This window comes from Phlebotomus papatasi, chromosome 1 (genome assembly GCF_024763615.1).
Source record: "Phlebotomus papatasi isolate M1 chromosome 1, Ppap_2.1, whole genome shotgun sequence".
Lineage (NCBI taxonomy): Eukaryota > Metazoa > Arthropoda > Insecta > Diptera > Psychodidae > Phlebotomus > Phlebotomus papatasi.
Window position 1 is genome coordinate 52900090 of NC_077222.1, and position 20140 is coordinate 52920229.

A 20140-nucleotide genomic window follows, 5' to 3' on the forward strand; every position below is an offset into this window, starting at 1 on the left:
TTCATCAAAGTTACGAATTTGAACATTTCATATTCATATTTCATATTAGTAAGTGAAATGGCAACAACTTCAATTATACCAATTAAGCAAAATTAACTTTAATTATTATTTTATAGAGTTCATTAACAAGTTTCGTGGTATAATAGAAAATAACTAAATGAGACAAGTAGATAAATCATGCTTATGATGCAGTGCAGAGTAAATTTAAAATTATTTCCTGGTTTTCTTAATTTTAGTAATTTCCCATTTAATCATGAAAGAAGCATTTTCAGGTCAGTTTTTTTAATCTACCTACGTGGCTCTGTGTATAATAAATCTTCAAGTTCAAATCTCTATTGAATCCCTTCTTCCTGAAGCACCAATCATTTATCTTTCCTCCTGACGAGGGATTCTTAAAATTCTTTCTCCTCATTCATTTATACGGAAGCACATGTTTACATCTTCCAATTATAGGTTTTTAATCCTTTTAATCATCCATGTATCTTGAGTGGTAAGCAATTGAATGTTGTGTGAGGGAATTTCTTTGGATCCAACCCGCATACATTTCAGCATAATACCAACGACAGAATTTCCAATATGCGGAAATCCTGAAATAATTACTTCCATTCATTGCCAATAAAAGTTTCAAATGACGCAAGAAAATGTTTAACTTTTACATAATCTCTTTTTCTTTTTTTTTGTTGTCCTTTCCAAAGTTTTCGTGTATACACGTTTATTGTGTTTTGTGAGAAATATGCTTCCCTGCCTGACCATTGAGGACAAACTTCTCTCACCGATAGATGTGACGCGTCTCTTCCCCTTGGCTCAAGGAAGAAGCATCATCACCCCTCGATGGCTGAAGAGGAGTATCCTGTGCTGGGGTATAAAAGGAAGACCTCTTGTCGATTTTGCCATTTGCGCTTTCGCGAGGAAAAAGGCAACATTAACGCATTGCCTTCACGGTGGTAGAGACAGATCCTGAATTATTTTTACGGCATCAATCACAGAGGAAATTGTCCTGACTGAAAGTTCTTACAGTGACAATGAATTATTAGAAAATATTCACATTAAAAAAAATCACAATTTAAGTGAAATTTCCCAATAAAGTGAATTTGTGCGGGCCATTCATTTTGATTTATTCCCTGTTCTGAGTTGAAAGTTAAAAAATGAAAGTTGTTGTGGTATTTACAATATCTGTTATATTTTTTGGGGTGAAGGTAAGAAGGATATGTTAATTGATACTTTTCTCCCAACGTCGTCGTCTGACTTTTAGTGAATAGCATCAATTTATTTTAATAAGAAAAAAAGCGTAATCTTTTGGCTTACGTTCTGAGATGGTGGCATTTTTTCAAGAAAACCACGAGAAATCATGATAAATTGACTGTGATATTTTTTCACGGGATCCACTTTGCAGAGGATATTTTGTGGTATTTTCTTATCATTAAATTCAAGTGGTAACACTAGAAGTAAACAGGAGACATCATCTTCCCAAAAACCACTACATGTGTTTCATTATTTTGCCTCATGTTTGAGAAAAATTGCTAAGGCATTCCATTCAGTGAATTTTTTTTCCAACTAAATCTAATTAGTTCTTGGGGCTAACATGTTTTTTTCTCAGACACTTTATCCGAAATTGGATATAAGGATATATAAAAAAAAAATCCGGAAAAAAGCAGAAGCAGCTTGTGCCTCCAGAAAAATATAGCGAAAAGATATTATTATGTCATAATTCTTCTCGAGTAGAAGGTTGAGACATTAGTCTTGATCATATTAATTATGACGTCCACAAAATGAATAATATTGTCCTGCTTAATTCAAATTAGAGGAAGAAAATGAAGTATTACAATTTCATTAAAGAACATCTTAATGAATTACATTGTACGCTGTGAACTTTTCAAAGAGAATTGTAGCACTAATTACGATATTATAATATAAAAGTTATTGTACTATACTTGAAAAAGCTTTCAAGCTCACATTGCCATGTAATTTAATAGAGTTATAAAGACATAAGAAAGAAAGAACATTTACTTAGTTGAGGAAATAAGTCTTTTTTTAATAAATCTTTTATGACTAGGATTTTACCGAATAGAAAAACTAATGAAAGAATTCTTGTTAAACTAATTGAGTACCAGACATTTTCATCCTTTTGTTTTATACCTGTACAATGTTGCTACTAAAGAAAGTGCCTTGGGTCATTCATTCATATTAAAATTTAGAATCAATAAGAATTAAATTCTTTGAACTGAACACTTCTAATACATCTAGTTAACTCAATTCTTTCATAAAATTTGCATTTTCTTTTGAACAATAACCTTCATTTTACAATGTCTAACCCTTCATTTTCAGATAAATTTTGAAACTTAAATAGGGTCGAAGAACACCTCTTCGACAGAGAACCCCTATTGACGCTTTTGTTAAATGTTGAATTTTATTTAATGCATCCAATAAAATTTAAGTAAAATAACGTTTTTGCATTAATCTGAGTTTTTCGATAAGGATAAGTGTTGAAATTTCGTATTCCAAATGGTAAAGAGTATAGTGTCAATAAGTCCCGACACAAGTTCTTAAGGTTTTACGCTCATTAAAGTTAACATGGGATAAATAGAACCGCAGATAAAAAATGTTGAATTTTGGAAAAAAAATAAAAAAAATTAAAATGCAGATAGAAACAAATGTAGACGTGGCCCAGATGAACGGATTTCAGATTTGAGATCCTTAAAGGACTCTCTAACAAGATTTTTACATTTCATTGAAGACACCTAACCACTTGCACAGTGTACATGTTCACTCCCTACTTTACATTTTAAAAGCTGTATCATATTTTTCGATAAATATCTGAAATTTTAAAATATCTATAAAATATTTTTGACGCACTCATTTACTGCAATTTGTATAAATAATATAATAAGCAACCAATTTGTCTTACAAAGATTTACAAAAAAAAAAATGATCTATAAAATATAAATAAATAATTAAAAAATAAATTTTAAAATATCTGTAAAATATTTGAGTTTTTTAGTAAAGCTTCACAATCTTCGCAATAACTAAATATATAAAGTTAGGGTAATTGTACCAAATTTCTGCATAGTTGCATGCAAACGCCAAAGTCTTAAGTTTGAAATGTAATATTTTCGATACAAATTGAATTTTTTTGTTATTTCTTTTTAAAGAGTGTAGCTTGGATCCTTGTAGATAATTTATCGTCTTTTTTTCTCTAAAATTATTCTTAACATATTTTAAAATGAATAAAAATATAGACATAGCTTTGGGTAATATTTCAACTCGACCACCTTGATTCTCATAGTTCCTTGCTCTTTCCGAATTCTTACAGTATTTTTCACATCATCTCGTTCGTCGTATCGAACGTTTTCTTTTGTTTTTGTTTAAATTGTATAATCTCTATAATATGCAAGAACTAAAAATTCTTGGAAATTTGAGGAACAAACGAAGTGGCCGAAATTGCAAACTGGCCAAAATTTGCTACAGTTACCCTAATGATTGATTTTCCAAGGTTGTTTTTAAATTTTTAACTCTTTTGTGAAATACTTTTAATATTTAAATCCTGAAATTTTTAGGTAATATTGTAATCTAATAAGGGTCACAAGCCTTCAATTTGGAATAAGAAATCTTTAGTTTTGAGACTTAATACTCGTAGAATTTAAGGATTATCTGAATTTTTGAAGTTGGAATACGACTACTATTTTAAAGAATTTCTATCTTTATTCTTCAATTTCCACTGATTAAAGAATTAATTATAACCGAAATCATAAATAAGGGAAAGTCGAGTACCTTTGCATTAACAGACCTTTGAAATATGGCTTTTCTACTATTTTTTCTTTTTAATAAAACTAAGTCTTATCATGATGTAATTTAACTTTAAAATGCGTTTGTGGAGCAAAATTATATCATAATGAGGCTAAGTTTCATTGAAAAATACAAGAAAAAACTTATATCAAAAGGTGACTCACTTTCCCCGATTTACAATTTATATAAAAACTAAAGAAAAAACTATCAAATCCATTTTTTGTTAAACATTTGAAACTTTTGAGTACTAGATGCAGTCTTTTTCGTTACATTTTGTTAATGATTTAGACAATATTTTAATTAAAAATCAGACTAAGAAATTAAAAAAACTCATCATAATTTATGTAGCGATATAGAAATTTCATCCATAAAACAAATTAATTTTTTAAAAAATTATATCCATTTGCCTCTTTTGGTATGAAAAATATTGTACATAGGGTAAGTGTGCTAAGTTCCGGCCAGCTTGCAATTTCGGCCACCTTTTCTGTTCCTCGAATTTCCATGAACTTTTAGATTTTACATACTCTACAGATTATACAATGCAAAAGAATAACAAAAAATGTGGCTTCGACAAACGAGATGACGTGAAAAAGATATTGGAAGAATTCCCGAAGGGCAAGAAACTATGAGAATGAAGGTGGCCGAAATAGGACACCAAAGTTATGTCTATATTTTTATTCATTTTAAAATGTATTAAGAGTGATTTTAGAGTAAATAAAGACGATAAACTCCTTACAAGGTTCCAAGAAACACTCTTTCAGAAGAAAGAATAAAAAAAATCAATTTGAATTAAAAATATTACATTTCAAACTTGATACTTTGACGCTTGCATGCAACTATGCCGAAATTTGGCACACTTACCCTAATTGAAAGCTGTGGATTGAATTTAATGTAAATTATCATTCTTATTCTAGATATAAATCACTCAAAAAATCCCTCAAAATAGCTGACGAATAATAAAATTGATTTTCGGACAAAAATTATTTATCGGTAAACGGTTCGTAACCAATTGATTAGAAGCGAGTCAGAATTGCCAGAAATTCCAACACCTTTTCAATGAACCCAAACATGACCCTGGTTAAGAAATATGTGCTCTAGAGCCTTTTTAACATTTGATCTTGAAAACCCGTTTTTTAGGAGTGACTCGAGGGTATATTCGTATGTGGACGAAATATCGACCTAGACGATGCCCGAAATATATCCAAAAATGAAAAAAAAATCTCAGAATGAGTTTTCGAACAATAAAAAAATAATTTTGAATGAAAAGAGGAGGGGTGGGAGAAAATGAGGTTAGACCGGTTAGACTTATGGGGGTCCCCCGAAGATCCCAAGTCTTTATCTCTAACTTCTAGATGTGGTAACTGGTCGGACAGACGGACAAATGGACAAACAGCGTGACATTAAAAACTCGAAGCTTCCGATTTCCAAAATTCTACCATTCTACAACCCATTATTGGGGGGTAAGGAGTCAAAATATATATATGACTCAAAATCGAGGGATTGTAATATACTACTCTCTCTGTGGTGTGGAGTTAGAGCAGCAAAATGATAGAGTGATAATCTTCAGATGAGAGAGATCGGCCACGAATTAAAATTTTTCTTCCCAAACGAAAAGAATTATCGTTTTTGCTAAATTTCCACAATTTGTCAGTTTTCTAACCCTATAGTGTCCTTAAAATCTCTTTCATAAAATGGGATCGACATATTACCTATAGTGATTTTATTTTCTTTTAGAAAATTCTTCACTCTGGCGTTCTAGCGTTATGTACTGGACAAACTTATGACTTCAGCTGAGAGAAGGCTTAACGTAATTATAATCAAAATGTTATGACTTAACTGAATTTTCTCTTAACAAATTAGTTTTCCACTAACTAAGCCGCTTCTAGGCTTAAGTCGAGAGACATCTTAGTCAAAAGCTGATGGAAATTTTATCTAATCATTATTTCGATTAAAATTACGTTAAGCCGTCCCTCGTCTTATGTCATAAGTGTATCCAACACTTTATTTACTGCAGTTAATTACCTAAAGTTTCAATTGTATCTCTCACTTATGGATCACAGTTTATTTGATAGTTCATAGTTGATTTGATACTGAAGTTAAGGGGTTTATTTCTTAATAATTATTATATTATGTTACTAAAATGCAATTTTAATAATCACAATAGAAAACGGACTTGTCTGCTTGTGCAGATTATTGCTTAAAAATATGCCTTTATTCTTAATTTCATTAATCAATTGTGTTCATTTTATTCTTAATAATTATGAAAATGAAAAAAGAAAGATTTTGTTTCAAACATTTATAGTATTACTTGACACAAAATTCAAACTTATATTAAATTGTGATATTGAGATAAAGTTTGACTTATATAAAAACCAATCTTATTTAAAGATGGTTACCGAAAAGTTTGAAATTGGAGTTTCGTTTGAGGAATTCTAAAATGAAAATTATTTTGAGAAATTTTGTTTAAGTAGAAGTTACAAATGCAATGATATAATTCAAACTTTCCTTTAAGTGAGTCAATAAGCTTCTTTGTATTCGATGGAAAATTACTTTTGTAGGTCCTCACAGTTTTCAGTGTTTATTTATTGATGTTATACTTGAGTGGTATAGAATGGTTCAATCATACTTGCATTAAATATATTGATAGCAAATATCTAACGCATAAACTTTCCTCAAGTTTTCCTCATGTTGCGCCAATTGGAAATATTTCAAAATTCATCTGAATATACTTGTAAATTATTTCATAATGAGCTTAAATATCTCAAAATGTGACTATAAATTTTGAATCTGCATATGCCTTTGATGATATTTAGGGGGAGGCTTTGATCGTTCGCACATACGCTACCTTCAGACACTTCATATTTCTCCCATATTCCTTTATGAATCTCACATATGGCTATATATTGTAATAGCTAACCTTAAATCCCATCTTTCCTGAAAAAATTGAGAGTCTAATCCTTTTTTCCTAGTTTCAGGAAACAAAAAATAAAAACAGGTCCAAAACTGTAATTTTGCTGTGCAATATTTCATACGATTGTGCAGAATTAATATCACTTTTCTGAAAAACTACTATCACAAAGGGTAGAAGGGTTATTAGGAATCAGATTTATGTAAAAATCTTTTAGGCTGAACAGGCACTTTTTGTGGGTGGAACAAAATTCACAAACTTGACTCAGATTCATCGATCGCACATAGAAGACTGCTTCTTTCAGATATTTTCCAGGAAACTTCATTTTAGATACGATCCCTCATATTCACATCTATTGTAATCTACCGATTTGATCCACCACTAAAAAGGAAAACTTAAAAATCGTAATGTTGATAAACAAGAAGTAATTTGACTCAAATAGGCTGCAGTTGAGTAATTATTAAGCAATTTTGCATTTCTTTGATATAAAAATATTTTTCAAGCTTGCACAAACTGAATGTGCAATGAAAGAATCACATCTGCAATAAGCTCATACAGTTTACAACTGGTTTTTTGACAATCTTTGACATAACCTCACTATTGTGTTGTTTTGCATGACAAAGAAAAGAAATTGTCCGTGAGAAGCTGTTTTGTGAAAATTTTAGCTTGTTCACCTGCTGAAGCTCAATATCTGTGCTAAATCCCGATTCCTGCAGCTGCAGGAACAGAGAAATCTTCAATGATGCGCATTCAAACGTTTTTGTGCATATCCGGCTCCGTGGAGGAATGGTGGAATCTTGTGTGGTCTTCTCGCTTGCAGAGTTTTAGTCAATTTTTAGCTTTAAAAACTTATTGATTCGTGTAAATTTGGTGATATTTGGACTTTTTAAGAAAGTATTCATCAGATTTAACCGTTTCGGGAGTGAAATTCTCGTAGAACCAATCAAAAAAATGGTTTTTAATGTCAATAAAACATCTCTCAGAAAAGTTCCAAAAAAGTGATATTAAAATGTTTTATTCTATATAAAAATGGTTTAATCAAGTAGATTAGAGTTCCCTTTAAACAATGATGTGCAACTTTTAGTGTCCGGTGCAAAATTTACGGTGAAAATGGGGTGTTCAATGATGGCGTGAATCGTGTGCGATAATAGAAACTTGATTCATCTATCGGATAAATCGCCATTAAATTTTCATTTTCCTCTGGAGGAAAATCTAAGGATTTCCTGGAATTTTGCTTGGTGGGATTATAAACCTTATAAGTAAGACATTTTTTTGGCATAGTTGGAGAATCCATACAGTTTGCATGGTAGTCAGAAAAAATCACTGAACTTGAACATCATTTTTGTATGCGAAAGTTCAAAGCCTCCCCCTATATATTTTTATCATCATGGTACTTCATATAATGTATCCCTATTAAGTGCTTTAAGTTTACGAGTTAATGTAATCATCCATTGTGGCGAAATACTTCATGAATAATAAATTCATCACTAGCATCTAGCATCTCTGTCAGAGTTTTCAACTAATCCCCGCATCTTTATGAATTTTCCATCCTACCAGATTTGCACAGCCTTTAATCCTCTAATGTTGACAAAAAACAATTATGGTACTTTATAGATTTCTAACAAATAAGACACAGGCTCAATTAACTCTGCGGTGCGGTGGTGTAATTTCATCCACCCACTTCTTGAAAGTTATCTGATTTCGCAACATTATCTCCATTTTTCGGAAGAATCTCATACTTTAATACTCAAACGATACCAAAGTTATTAAAGCCCTTTCGGGTTATTTACTGCTGCCATTCTCAGAATGTAAAATAAAATTGGATTTACCTCGAGAGTTCATGAATTAATTGTATCATTAAGAATACACCACAAACAGGAAGTTCCTGCAACATTAATTATAAAACTCTTATATATTTACTCATTTTGTATTTTTAGGCATGGTCAGCAGTTAGAAATCCCTTTGAGATTGGAAAAGAACACCAGCGAACAATACAGACAATTACAGGTAACTCTTTCTCATCTGTTCATCCTTGTTTGCAGACTTTTATTATACTGTGATTCTTTCAAAATGCCAGCTATTGTAATGATATGGTTTGGTCAATCGGCTCTGATAAAGCTGATATGATATACACACTAGGGTACTCATTTTGAACAATTCTGATTCAAATAGGCCAAAATGTTTCAAACAAATATTTCATGAGCTTTCTGTGAAACCTTAGAAGATCTGAGAGGATCCTAATCAATATATTTTTGTAGGAATACTGCTTTACAATTTTACTGAAGAACAAATTCAAACTATCTAAAAAAAAACATGTACTTTTAGAAATATAAAAAAAAAGAGATGGCAAAGCGTCCCAGATTTTGCGGAACGCTCGAACTCACGAGATAGAGCTCACCATGAATTGGCTTTTTGCATAATCTTTTGGAATAACTGATCTACTAAATCACAAAAGCATTTCAAAATCAAAAAATCGGTACGTAACCGATTCATTACCGATGAAGACCGATGCAGCCGGGTTCTAATTTGCAATACTTTTCTAAAAAATCCAAATTTAACCAAAAAGAAAAATGAGCCTTCCAAAGTATTTGACCTTTGACCTTCAATAATTCAAAATGGCGAATTTTCCGGCCATAGGTATGTTTGGGCGAAATGTATGCCAGAACCAGCTCTAAAACATATCCAAAAATCATTGAAAAAGCTTGGGCCAATTTTGAGAAAAATCGAAAAAACTTCACTTAGGGAATATCAATTATTAGGGATGTAAAATTATTCAAAAATCGGTACTTAACCGGTTTATTACCAATGAAGACCGATGCAGCCGGGTTCAACATTGCAGTACCTTTCCAAAAAATCCAAATTTAACTAAATCGGTTGGAAAATGAGCCTTCCAAAGTGGTTGAACTTTGACCTTCAATATTGAATTAGTGCCCCACTTCCCCCTATATTTATCATAGATATTTATATCATAGTTCCTTGCCCTTTCAAAACCTTACCAAAATCTTTTTCACATCTTTTGTTCGTCTCAGCGACATTTTTTGTTTTTTGCATAATCTTATGCAAAAACTAAAAATTTATGGTAACTTGGGACAAAAAGGAAGTAGCCGAAATTACAAGCTGGCTGAAATTTCATACAGTAATCCTATTTCGTTTTCTTATCATAATTGTCAAAACCCCTGTATTAATTTTAATTCTTTTTATAGTGTTTTGCATCTTTTGCTCCCTCGCAACTTTTTATAAAGTCATATTTGTAGAACAATTGGTTAAAACTTGTAAAATACGAAGAAAAACTAGATATAAACTAGAAATATTAAACTTAAAACATAAACTTAGTAAGGTAAAGTACCCTCTAGTCGGCCGGTTCCTCAACTCGGCCAGTTGAATTATTTAACCAATTTTTTAAAGTTTTATAGTCAATTTCTATGAAATTTTCACTGATTTACGTTATATATAATATAATACACCTTATAATGTTAAATCGGTAAGACCATATTATAACAAATTTAAGTAAATTGAATAAATAGTCGCACTGGCCGAGTTGAGAAACCGGCCGACTACAGGGTACTTTACCTTATCGTGCTCTATTAATATTTCCAGAAAATTCAATATATCTAGAAAGTTGGCAAAGTTGTAGGTTAGCTAACGTACAAACAATCGTTAATTTTTTTTTTCGAAAATTACCCTACACAAACCGAAGCCGCAATGAAAGAATCACAGTTCATATCAGCTTAAACGAGCTTATTTATAATCTTTAACTATTTATATGAGAGTCTGCAAAATTTAATGATAAACAAACAATTTGCTAGGAATAGAAATTTAAGGACATTTGTCCCTTGTGTCCATTCCATTAGGTGCAAATTTTATTTTTATGATATTACATCGAGACACATTATCGAAGAATTAATTACTTACATTTTGATGTTGGGAAATAAAACATGTCCCACTAAATGAGAAAAGACTCCCACTGATATCCCGCCCTCATTTCTTATAATGACTGTACTTGCAGTGTCGATTCTTAAAGATGCCATAATTCTATAATTAACCACTTGTTGATGGCATTGCACATTTATGAGCCCCAAAATAACTTCTACAACTAAAAGCTCAGAAGTAAAAATACTTCTTGGGGATTGTCGTTCCTATCCAATGGTCATTCTTCTCAGTTCGAGCATAAAAATTTCTCGACAAAATACACATTGTTCTTATAAACGCATAGGGTTGACAGGATAATCGATTCAATGAGTGTTTTTCAAGTCTTTCTCATGAATAATGACGTTGTGAGTTAGATAAATATTCAATTATTTCCCAAGCTACAGGTCCAATGTAAATATTCTGCAATAGAAAAAAATGACTGAAGTACAATCAATATATTCAAATTGGGAGGAATAATGATGGACTTGGTTTAGTAGCATAAATTATGCCATTGAAACCAGCATTTTATGATAAAGTACCCAATAGACCGTTTGAGTTCTAAAGAATAATTTCAAACTACGGTCAATTTGATAAAGGTTAAAAAGGTCATGTTGGGTTAATGTTTAAAATTAATTTTGTCAGATTGTATGCACGTCACATCAGAAGAGGGTGACTTTGTGTACCGAAAAGAACCAGAACCACCCACAATTCATCAGATTGGCGAGAAAAATTCAAAGAGATCCTCACCAATGGAAGTGTGCGGCCTCTATGTGATTGCAGCACCTGAACAATTAATCGAACTTTCCGTCAAATTCAGCAACATCCCCTGCGAATCTGGCGCTCTAATGGCAGTAAGATAGATGAGGAGCCCCTTTCAAAGTAAAAATCCCTATTATTTGTTTCTCTTCAGTTTGTCGACGGTTGGGAGCTCAATGGACAGTACTTCCCGGGCATTCACGATCACCACTTGGACATCAAAGATCGTGTAAAAGAATTCTGCAATGAAAATCTCAATTGGTTCCCCAACTACCACATTGCACCCAAAATATACAGATCTAGTCAAAATGCAGCACTACTTCAATATCGGATACCATTCCGAGGGTCTTTTCATGTCAACGTACGATTTAGAACTCATCCTAAACGTAAGACATTTAAAACATTTATTTGGGCATCATATTAATGTGATGATTTTGGCAGCTTGTCACATCATGGCTGAAGGACTAGCACCATTCTATCGGCTTCAGAGTTCCGAGTTTTCTCCCAATTGCACTATTACCGCTCTGTTTCCTGCCGTAGTTTCAATTTTAGGACTGAAAGTTGGACGGACTTCGTCAATTTCAAATGAGGTATAGCTTAAACCGAAGTATTTAACCTAATGAAAATGCTAACTGATAAGTGTTTCATTTTCATTAAAATTGCAAAGATAAATATCCAAAATAACCATTAAATAAAAAAAACATTTTTTGACTATTTTTGATGAATATGAAACATTTAATACTTCACAATTTGAAGCGGTTGAAGCTCTAAAGTTATGATATTTTAACTTCATAGTAAATTCGAGTTCAAAATACGTTTGAGATGAGTATTTCAAGTACTTTATGATTTTGAACTTCTTGAACTGAATTTTTAAAGAGAGGAATCTTGGTAATTTCCGTTAGAATGTTGGAATTTTAAAGACAAATTAAAAGCTAATTTACTGAAATATTGTTGGAGAGGTGACTTATCCATCTCAAAATTTTTAGATCTGTGAAGAAGGGTACTTGACAAAGGTTGGAATGAAGGTATATTCAAAAGTAGTTTGTGCTAGCATTAAAGGCATTAAGAAATTCAAACTCGAGTTCTGAAGAAGTATAAGATCGATTTCAAGATTAACTTCTATCCTAAATCCGTAAAAAATGCATTTTGTTTCTATAAATTTCATTCTGGGTAATTAAACTATTTCGGAAATTTTCTACACATAATTTCAAATGTTTAAATATTAGTTGTACCAAATATGCGTTATAAAGCAATAAATTTTATTTAAATTATTATATTATTTATTTTTCGATCTTGTTAAATAACAATAAGATTCTGTTAAAAAAATTCAAACAAAATGACCTTTGTGTGTAAAAATCTTAGTAATTTCTATACCGTCGTTGCGGGTGACTTTGCACGTTTTTTCGCTGTTTTTCAACTTTACCCTCTAAAAGTAGATAGTTAAAGTGAAAGGAGGGGGGTGAATGGATAAAATTATTTGTATTCAGTTGTTAATGAATGGATTTTGTGCCACTAACATTAATTTTATAAAATTTTACTATGTTAAAAAAAATCATAAAAAAGGCTTGCACTTGGGATAAGGTGCGGGTGACTTTGCACTTTTTAATAAATTTTAAAAAATCAACAATTTCTGATAATAAACGACAATGAAGATCTTCACATCTAAGGGTAAGAAGCACGAGATCTACAATATGACGTGGTCGCCATCTTGATTTGACGTTTCTGTCCGCCATTTTGAATAACTGTCAAACCCTAAAACTGGTCCGATGGGGTTGAAATTTTAGTATGTTGTAGCTGATGTCAAGACCTTTTAAAAACGTATCTATGTTCTAGTCTACGTCAAGTATTTACCTAGATACAGAGGCTTAAAGTTTAAAATTTTGATATATTCATATTTTGGCGGTCTTTATTTTTTAATCTTCAATATTTGAAACCTTAACGAAATGCATCAGTAACCGTTAAAAATTGTTGAGTCTTTAATTTTATACATTTATTTACTTTAACATAATTAAAAAAAAATAAACGAAAAGTGCATTTAATAATTTTTTTTTTATTTTCAATCTTTGCCATAACAGTTTTTAAGATTCTCAAATAATGTGCTGTTATAAACAAAAACATTATTTTTCTTTTTGTTTGTTTGTTAGATCTCATCGCCTAACGATAGCGCTGTCTTTTTTGTGATAGTTTTGATAAAAGAAGCTCCCTGTAGTTCTGTATTCATGAAAATGTCAAAATTTTGAACTTTGAGACCCTATATCCAGACAACCACTTGACCTAGGTCGGATTTTACATATGTTCTGAAAAGGCCTTGACATCAGCTACAACATACTAAAATTTCAGCTCAATTGGATGAGACTTTTGTTTTGACAGTTATTCAAAATGGCGGACAGAAACGTCAAATCAAGATGGCGACCATACCATCTTGTAGATCTCGGTCATTTTATCTTAAGTTCCCACAAAATTGGATAATTTTTAGCCAAATACTTCTATAATAAAGCTTTAGAAAGACCATTATATGCAATTTTGTAACATAAATCATGCGTTCTTAGGAAGATAATACGGAAAAAGAATATTTTAATAAAAATAATCAACGAAATCGAAGTGGATTATTCTAGCCAGATAAATTTAGATTGGATTTGGGCAATTTACTACTCTGAAATCGATTTTGGAATTGCACCTTCAGATAACTTTTTCACGGAGTCGTTTCTTGACAAAATACCTATATTAGCATTTCATTGACTGTTACTGAAACTACAAGAATCCTTTTGGGGATCACTGTACCTTACTTGGTACATAACATATCCCTATATACTTTGACATGTTAGACCGGATCGGCGAAGACCATTAATAAGTTCTAGAATTTATGAAAGTCTTACGGACAGCAGAGTGCAAAGTCACCCCCCGAGTGCAAAGTCACCCGCAACGACGGTACTTATAATAATTCTTCAAATCCGTTTTGGAATTCAACGTTTAAAATTACGCTTCGTCAAAATCTAATTCATTTTTTTCTAAAATCGTCCCGCAGTAGGGATCTTTAAACTAATAAAAACTAATCAATTTTTTGAATTAATTGTTATTGCTTTTATTAAGGGTGCTGATCGTCTTAAATAAACGACCTTAAAGTTTATTTTACAATTTTACTATATAATTTTCCTCATTTTAATGTTACTTGAAAGCACTCATACTGGTAGTAATATGGTTTGAATGTTACAGGAAACTGGAACACTACTGAACATGAGGTAGTACCGAAACCGAATATTATTTCTAAACTACTTATATTATGATAACTATTTCTTCAGTGGACAAGCATCCCTAATATAGTATGCAGGGGTCCCGGTCAAAATCCCGAATGCCAAAATCCCGAAATGGAAAATTCCGAAAGACAAAATTCCGAATGCCGAAATCTCGAAATGGAAAATTCCGACTGGGCCAAAATCCCGAAAGCCAAAATCCCGAATTCTTAAAAGTGTTATACTACTTCCACGATTGCACTCGCGCTTGCTGGAGGCAAAAGGAAATTTTCTGTGTATTGGGCAATTATTTTACTCATTATTCTCCATGTAATTTCGTCCCTTTCAGGATTTTGAACATTCGGGATTTTGGCTTTCAGGATTTTGGTTGCCTCCCCGAGTATGCAACACTACCATAAAAAAAATTCCCTTATTTAACTTGACAGTAAATAAGGATCTTGTTTTCTCACTATAATTTCCTGTGCCCTATATGTCGACTAGCTGTGCTACATGTGGAAACCAGTTCACACAGGTGGAAAGCTTCTGTGAGACTAGGCAGTGTAGTGGAAGTTTCTGTGAGATTGGGCCACTGACTAGGTAGTTAGTGGTAGATTTAACGGTTTTTTCACAAGAGTTTCGGCTCTCTCCACTAACCCCATGATACACGACTACAACACTGAGAAAAAAGGGGGTGCGATTAACTTTTTTTCCCCGTGACTTTAACACTTTTTAGGTGTAAAAATACAGTGGGACCTTGACAGAGTCAACTCCCGATAGAGTCAATCCCCAATAGAGTCAACATCTATTTTTTTACTCTACGGACTCCGATAGAGTCAACCTGGACCCAAATTGACTCCGATAAAGTCAACTTTTTCATTATTATTGAACTAATAATATTGTACGACTTTTTCGAAATTAAAATCAGTGTTTTGGTGTATCAATATAACGTTTTTAACACAAGAAAAACAATATTATGATAAAATTCGTATATTAACCATGTAATTAAATTTCGACAAAATCATATTTTCGTGATTTTAAGCGTTTTGACCGATTGAAAGTTCTCTTATTTTTTCTCTCTTGTCATAAGATTTTTTGATTAAGCCCTATGATCCCGTATAAGGTGTTTTCCAGTAATCACAAAAAAACTATTTTAGTGGTGAAGGGGAGGGCTAGGGGAGAAATGAGGGTCATAATAATAATTCCCGGGTTGACTTATTAGGGGATCATCTGAAAACTCCAAATAGATAATCTCTAACCATTTAGCGCCCATTTTTCAGAACAAGAAGAAAATAAGAAAAATTGGTTTTATTGCTCTTTTTGTAAAGTTTAGAGCCATAGTTATGTCATAACGAAAAGAACAACTATCAATCTCTTCTTTCATACAATCAAAGTTTAAAATAAATTCTAATTAATAACGTTAATTGCGTCAAAATTTTCAACAATTAAATATCTACCGGAGCTCTTCTAAAAAAGTGAAAAAGGAAATCTTTAAGACAGCATTTCCTTATCTTAGCATCGTGGATTGACTTCAATATTGTCACATGGATAGTAATTTTCACTTAAGATACTTAGTAATAATAAAAGCATTCTGTAAAATCATTCCTTAATCTTCAACTTTTGCCCAAACTATGATTTTTTTGGACCAAGGGGTGTAGAATTTATGGGTTTAGTAAGTGAATTAGTGTGTTAAATTTATGAATTATCTAGTACAAACATAAAACAATACCCCTTTATATCAAAATTTCACATTTTAATTGATATTTTTCGAACTCCGATAGAGTCTCCGAATCCAATGGAGTCAACAGGCCTGGAAATAATTAGTTGACTCTGTCGAAGTCAAACTGTATATCAACATTTTTTAATGTTAATTTTACACCTTTTTAAGGGTAAAATTAACATGAAAAAGGGTAACTTTAACCCCTAATATACCTAAAAAGCATAATATTTACATCGATTTCGGATCAATAATGCAGGGTAAAATTCACACTTCCGGAATCTTATTTTAACTTTTTCGGATTCCTCTCAGTGTAAGGACTAGAAGTATTCATGATTTCATACAGGTCTCGTCCTCTGAAATCTAATATCTAATTAAAAAATCACAGTGTTCGATTCTATCCGCTATTAGGTGGTGCCCCGATTTCCCCTATGTGTAAGATTTAATAAAATTTAAACAAGAATAGAGGAAAAGACGAACAAATTTAAGAATGAGTAAAAAATAAAAATCAAAGAAAAGTTTTTGAATTTGATTCAAAGCTGAAGAAAGGTATTTGTTAAACAACTTAAACTACAAATCTGAAAAAGTTTTAGTTGAAGTTTAGAAAAATCTAAAAGTTAGTAAATGAAAAAGTTTTCATTCAGAAAATTTCGCATTGTCGATATTTTTGCTTATTCATTGATTTTGCAAATATTCATGCACTTCCTTTAAACTTTTTTAAAACTTTAATTTAAGTTTCCTCACAAATTGATAATAATAGATTTTTTTATACTATATCACTCTACTTTATATGCATAAATGATACAAAAATTTACAGAACATTGATAACAATGATATTAATTTGAATTAATAAATAAAACTTTGTTCTTTCGACATTTAGTGCACGTCCAAAGGCAGTGAAGTTAACCAACTCAGCATTGGAGGATCTGCTGGACTAGACTCTTACAGTATGCAGAGGACAAGTTCAATTTGTGGCCATACAGACAAGGTTGGTCCTGAGCAAGCAATATTCTGCGATGTGACATCGGTTCGCCTAGAGTCCAGTGCACGGTCAAACAACATTGCTCTGATATCAATTCGACCAGCCACCGAAAATGACCTAGACATTGCAACACTTGTCTGCTAATTTCTTTATTTAACTCATATTCGCCACATCATCCCATTTTCTTTAATTTCTCTTGACATAATAATTAAAATTTTGTGTATAAGGAAAATAGCCTGAAGTTGTAGAAAAAAAAACATGTGAGGAGATTATTCTCATGTTGTGAGATATAAACTATCATTTAGATGGACTATAGAATATTTTCAAGAGTTCCTCGCATTTTGCATTATCACCATGCTCCACAAAAACAATATCACATAGTGTTTCCATGAGGCAGTCTTCATTGCATCCTTCACTCAATAGTGCATCGGAATTTTTAACTTTTCTCTTCCAGTACTGTAAATGTGAAACAGATAGAACGATTACATACACTTAATATTTAATGAAGTATCTTGAAATAAAATATGAATTATGAAGGTAAATTACTGAGAACAATTTATCCCTATTTGTGGCAAATTCCATCACAAGTTTGTCCAGATTTGCCGGACTTAGGCTCTCCAATCCATATTCCTGGGCGAAGCTATAAGAATGCCAGATTGGTTTCTTGTTTGGTGTCAAATTTGCCTCTGTTAAGTTGTACCACCATGTATCGTAATCCAAAACTTCCTGAAATTGTCAATTGTGTGTTACTTGGGATGAATATTTTATCTCTGGATAACGTACGAAATTGTCTAAATCCGCATAGTAGAGCCTGAAATTGGAATTAAAGTATGCAAATGTGGTTGCACTCCCACCATTCCAGGCCACATTGAGTGCCTTCGAGGGATCATTCTTCGAGTAAAAGACATTAAACTCATCCTCGTGGGTGTGTCCATTGAAAATACCACTTATAATGGGTGAGAATTTCTCTACCAACTTCCTGTACTCTCTCGCCCAAGGTCCAAAGCAATCTCTCTCATTGGAAGGAATGTGCGATATTATGTGCACCTTCTCTTTGGCGGTCATCGACAAATGCAAAACTTCCTGAACCCACTCCAATTGCCGTGCGAAATATGTGGAATTGTGCAAGAGCCAGTAATTTGTGTGATAGCAGAAATTGTTGTTGATGGCTACAATTCGAAGACCATTGTAGAGCTTTACCGTGTAGTAGCCGGCTTCTCTGAGTGTCGCGAGGGCAGTCTCTGGCAGCCAGCTACTCCAAATGTCTCCAATGTGTTCATAGAGCCATTGACTGGACACATTTTCACCCTCAACATGGGCTGGGGAAAACCTAAAAGAATTATAATTAGAAAGTGATAAGATAATCTCTTCAAGGAGTAGAGAGATATGGCATAGCTTACGGTAAGTACTACTATGGTAGCAGAAATGGCAGATTATCTTGAATTTTTATCACTAAATGAATCAATAGTAAAATATTCAATACTTAAAGGGAAGTTTAGTGAACTAATGACGGTAAAACATTTCCTTATAGGGGAATGTGCCCAGGCTTCGTACGATCCCAAGCTTCGTAATGACTAAAGTTTTCCTATGTTTCTCAATAAATATGACTAAACGCAACCATAATTCAAAAATTAGGGGAAAGTATCCAGTTCTTAAAACATCGCCGGAGTCACCTTTATTCAGAAATATGGGAAAAATCTAGGTATTTCGAAGCTTAGGAACATTCAAAGCATGAGTAGGGTAAATTGGTACAAGTTGGACAATGGCAAAAGTTGGAAAATTTCGCTGGGACAAGTTGGACAGGCAATTTTTTCTTGATAAATACAGTACTAAATTTTAATTAGTATATTTTTCTATGTTATAGTTTAATTATTTGGTTCCTTGTGCTGCAAATAAAGTGAAAATCCATTCATATGAATAAGATTTAACGTATAAAATTCTCACCTCAATTGACAGTGTAACTTTTCACCGTCGAAAAAATACATCGATCGGCCATTTTTTCCTAATAAAAACACAAGAAGAGTGACTTTGGTTTTTCGGTTCTGTTGACATTTCTCAATATTTCTGGCAAATTTTAGTGGAATAAAGTGTTTAATCTCGATAGTTAACGGTACGTAATGGTTTTATTTGATATAATTACTAACTGTATGAAGAAAAAGTGCTTATTTGAAGAGTGAGCAAAAGTGACAAGTTGGACATCCGGAGATACGATTGTATTGCAGGGGTTTTCTTTTTATTTCAGATGGGTAAAAAGGCAAATAAATTGATAAAGTACAAATCCTATACTCAAGACCAAGTGAACAAAGCACTGGAAGCTTTTCGTCAAGGAAAGTCACTAAGTCAGGTGTCAGTATTATTTGGGGTGCCAAGAACAACACTTTTTAATAAGCTGACCGGGAAATGTCCGGAAGAATGCTCTGGGGGAAGGCCTCCTACGCTGCCAAAAGATATAGAAGATGAGCTCGTTGAATGGATTTTAGGATACAGTGACAAGTGGCATCCTATAACAAAAGATCAAGTTCTCAACACTGCAAATTATTTGTAAGAAGTTCAAGATTGTCAACGAGTTCACCGATGGAAGGCCAGGATACTCTTGGTTCAAGAGCTTTTTGAACAGATACCCAGAATTGAGACTTCGTACACCAGAAGCATACACAACCCAAAGAGCTGGTATTACCACTGAGTGGTTTGAGAAAACTCATGAATATTTAAAATCCAAAGATCTTCTGGAACTTCCTCCTGATCGCGTCTTTAATCTTGACGAAACGGGTGTAATGCTTTCGCCCAAAGGTGGACAGGTATCTATTATTATTCTATGAAGTTTTTAAATTCATGTTTGAAGTTCTTTGTGACAATTC

General features: G+C 32.5%; 2 protein-coding genes across 3 annotated transcripts in view; one reads left to right on the forward strand and one right to left on the reverse strand.

Moving 5' to 3' along the window:
• Nucleotides 1–883: 883 nt before the first annotated feature.
• On the forward strand, nucleotides 884–17436 carry LOC129806292 (corticotropin-releasing factor-binding protein). 2 transcript variants are annotated; one of them, XM_055854767.1, is made up of 6 exons: nucleotides 884–1196; nucleotides 8629–8698; nucleotides 11243–11451; nucleotides 11511–11742; nucleotides 11798–11946; nucleotides 17181–17436. In XM_055854767.1, the coding sequence occupies exons 1-6, from the start codon at nucleotides 1146–1148 to the stop codon at nucleotides 17424–17426; spliced, it is 957 nt and encodes a 318-aa protein (XP_055710742.1). In that variant the 5' UTR covers nucleotides 884–1145; the 3' UTR covers nucleotides 17427–17436. The 2 variants fall into 2 exon arrangements, with proteins under 2 accessions (XP_055710742.1, XP_055710749.1); XM_055854774.1 differs by having other exon boundaries at nucleotides 11243–11448.
• LOC129800976 (uncharacterized) overlaps nucleotides 17416–20140 on the reverse strand; it is a 32562-nt gene continuing 29837 nt past the window's right edge. The window contains exons 10-12 of the mRNA XM_055845756.1: nucleotides 18066–18612; nucleotides 17829–18008; nucleotides 17416–17738 (exon numbers count right to left, since the gene is read on the reverse strand). Of these exons, the coding sequence (XP_055701731.1) occupies nucleotides 17580–17738; nucleotides 17829–18008; nucleotides 18066–18612 (886 nt within the window). The 3' untranslated portion in view covers nucleotides 17416–17579. The remainder of the gene's footprint in view (nucleotides 17739–17828; nucleotides 18009–18065; nucleotides 18613–20140) is intronic.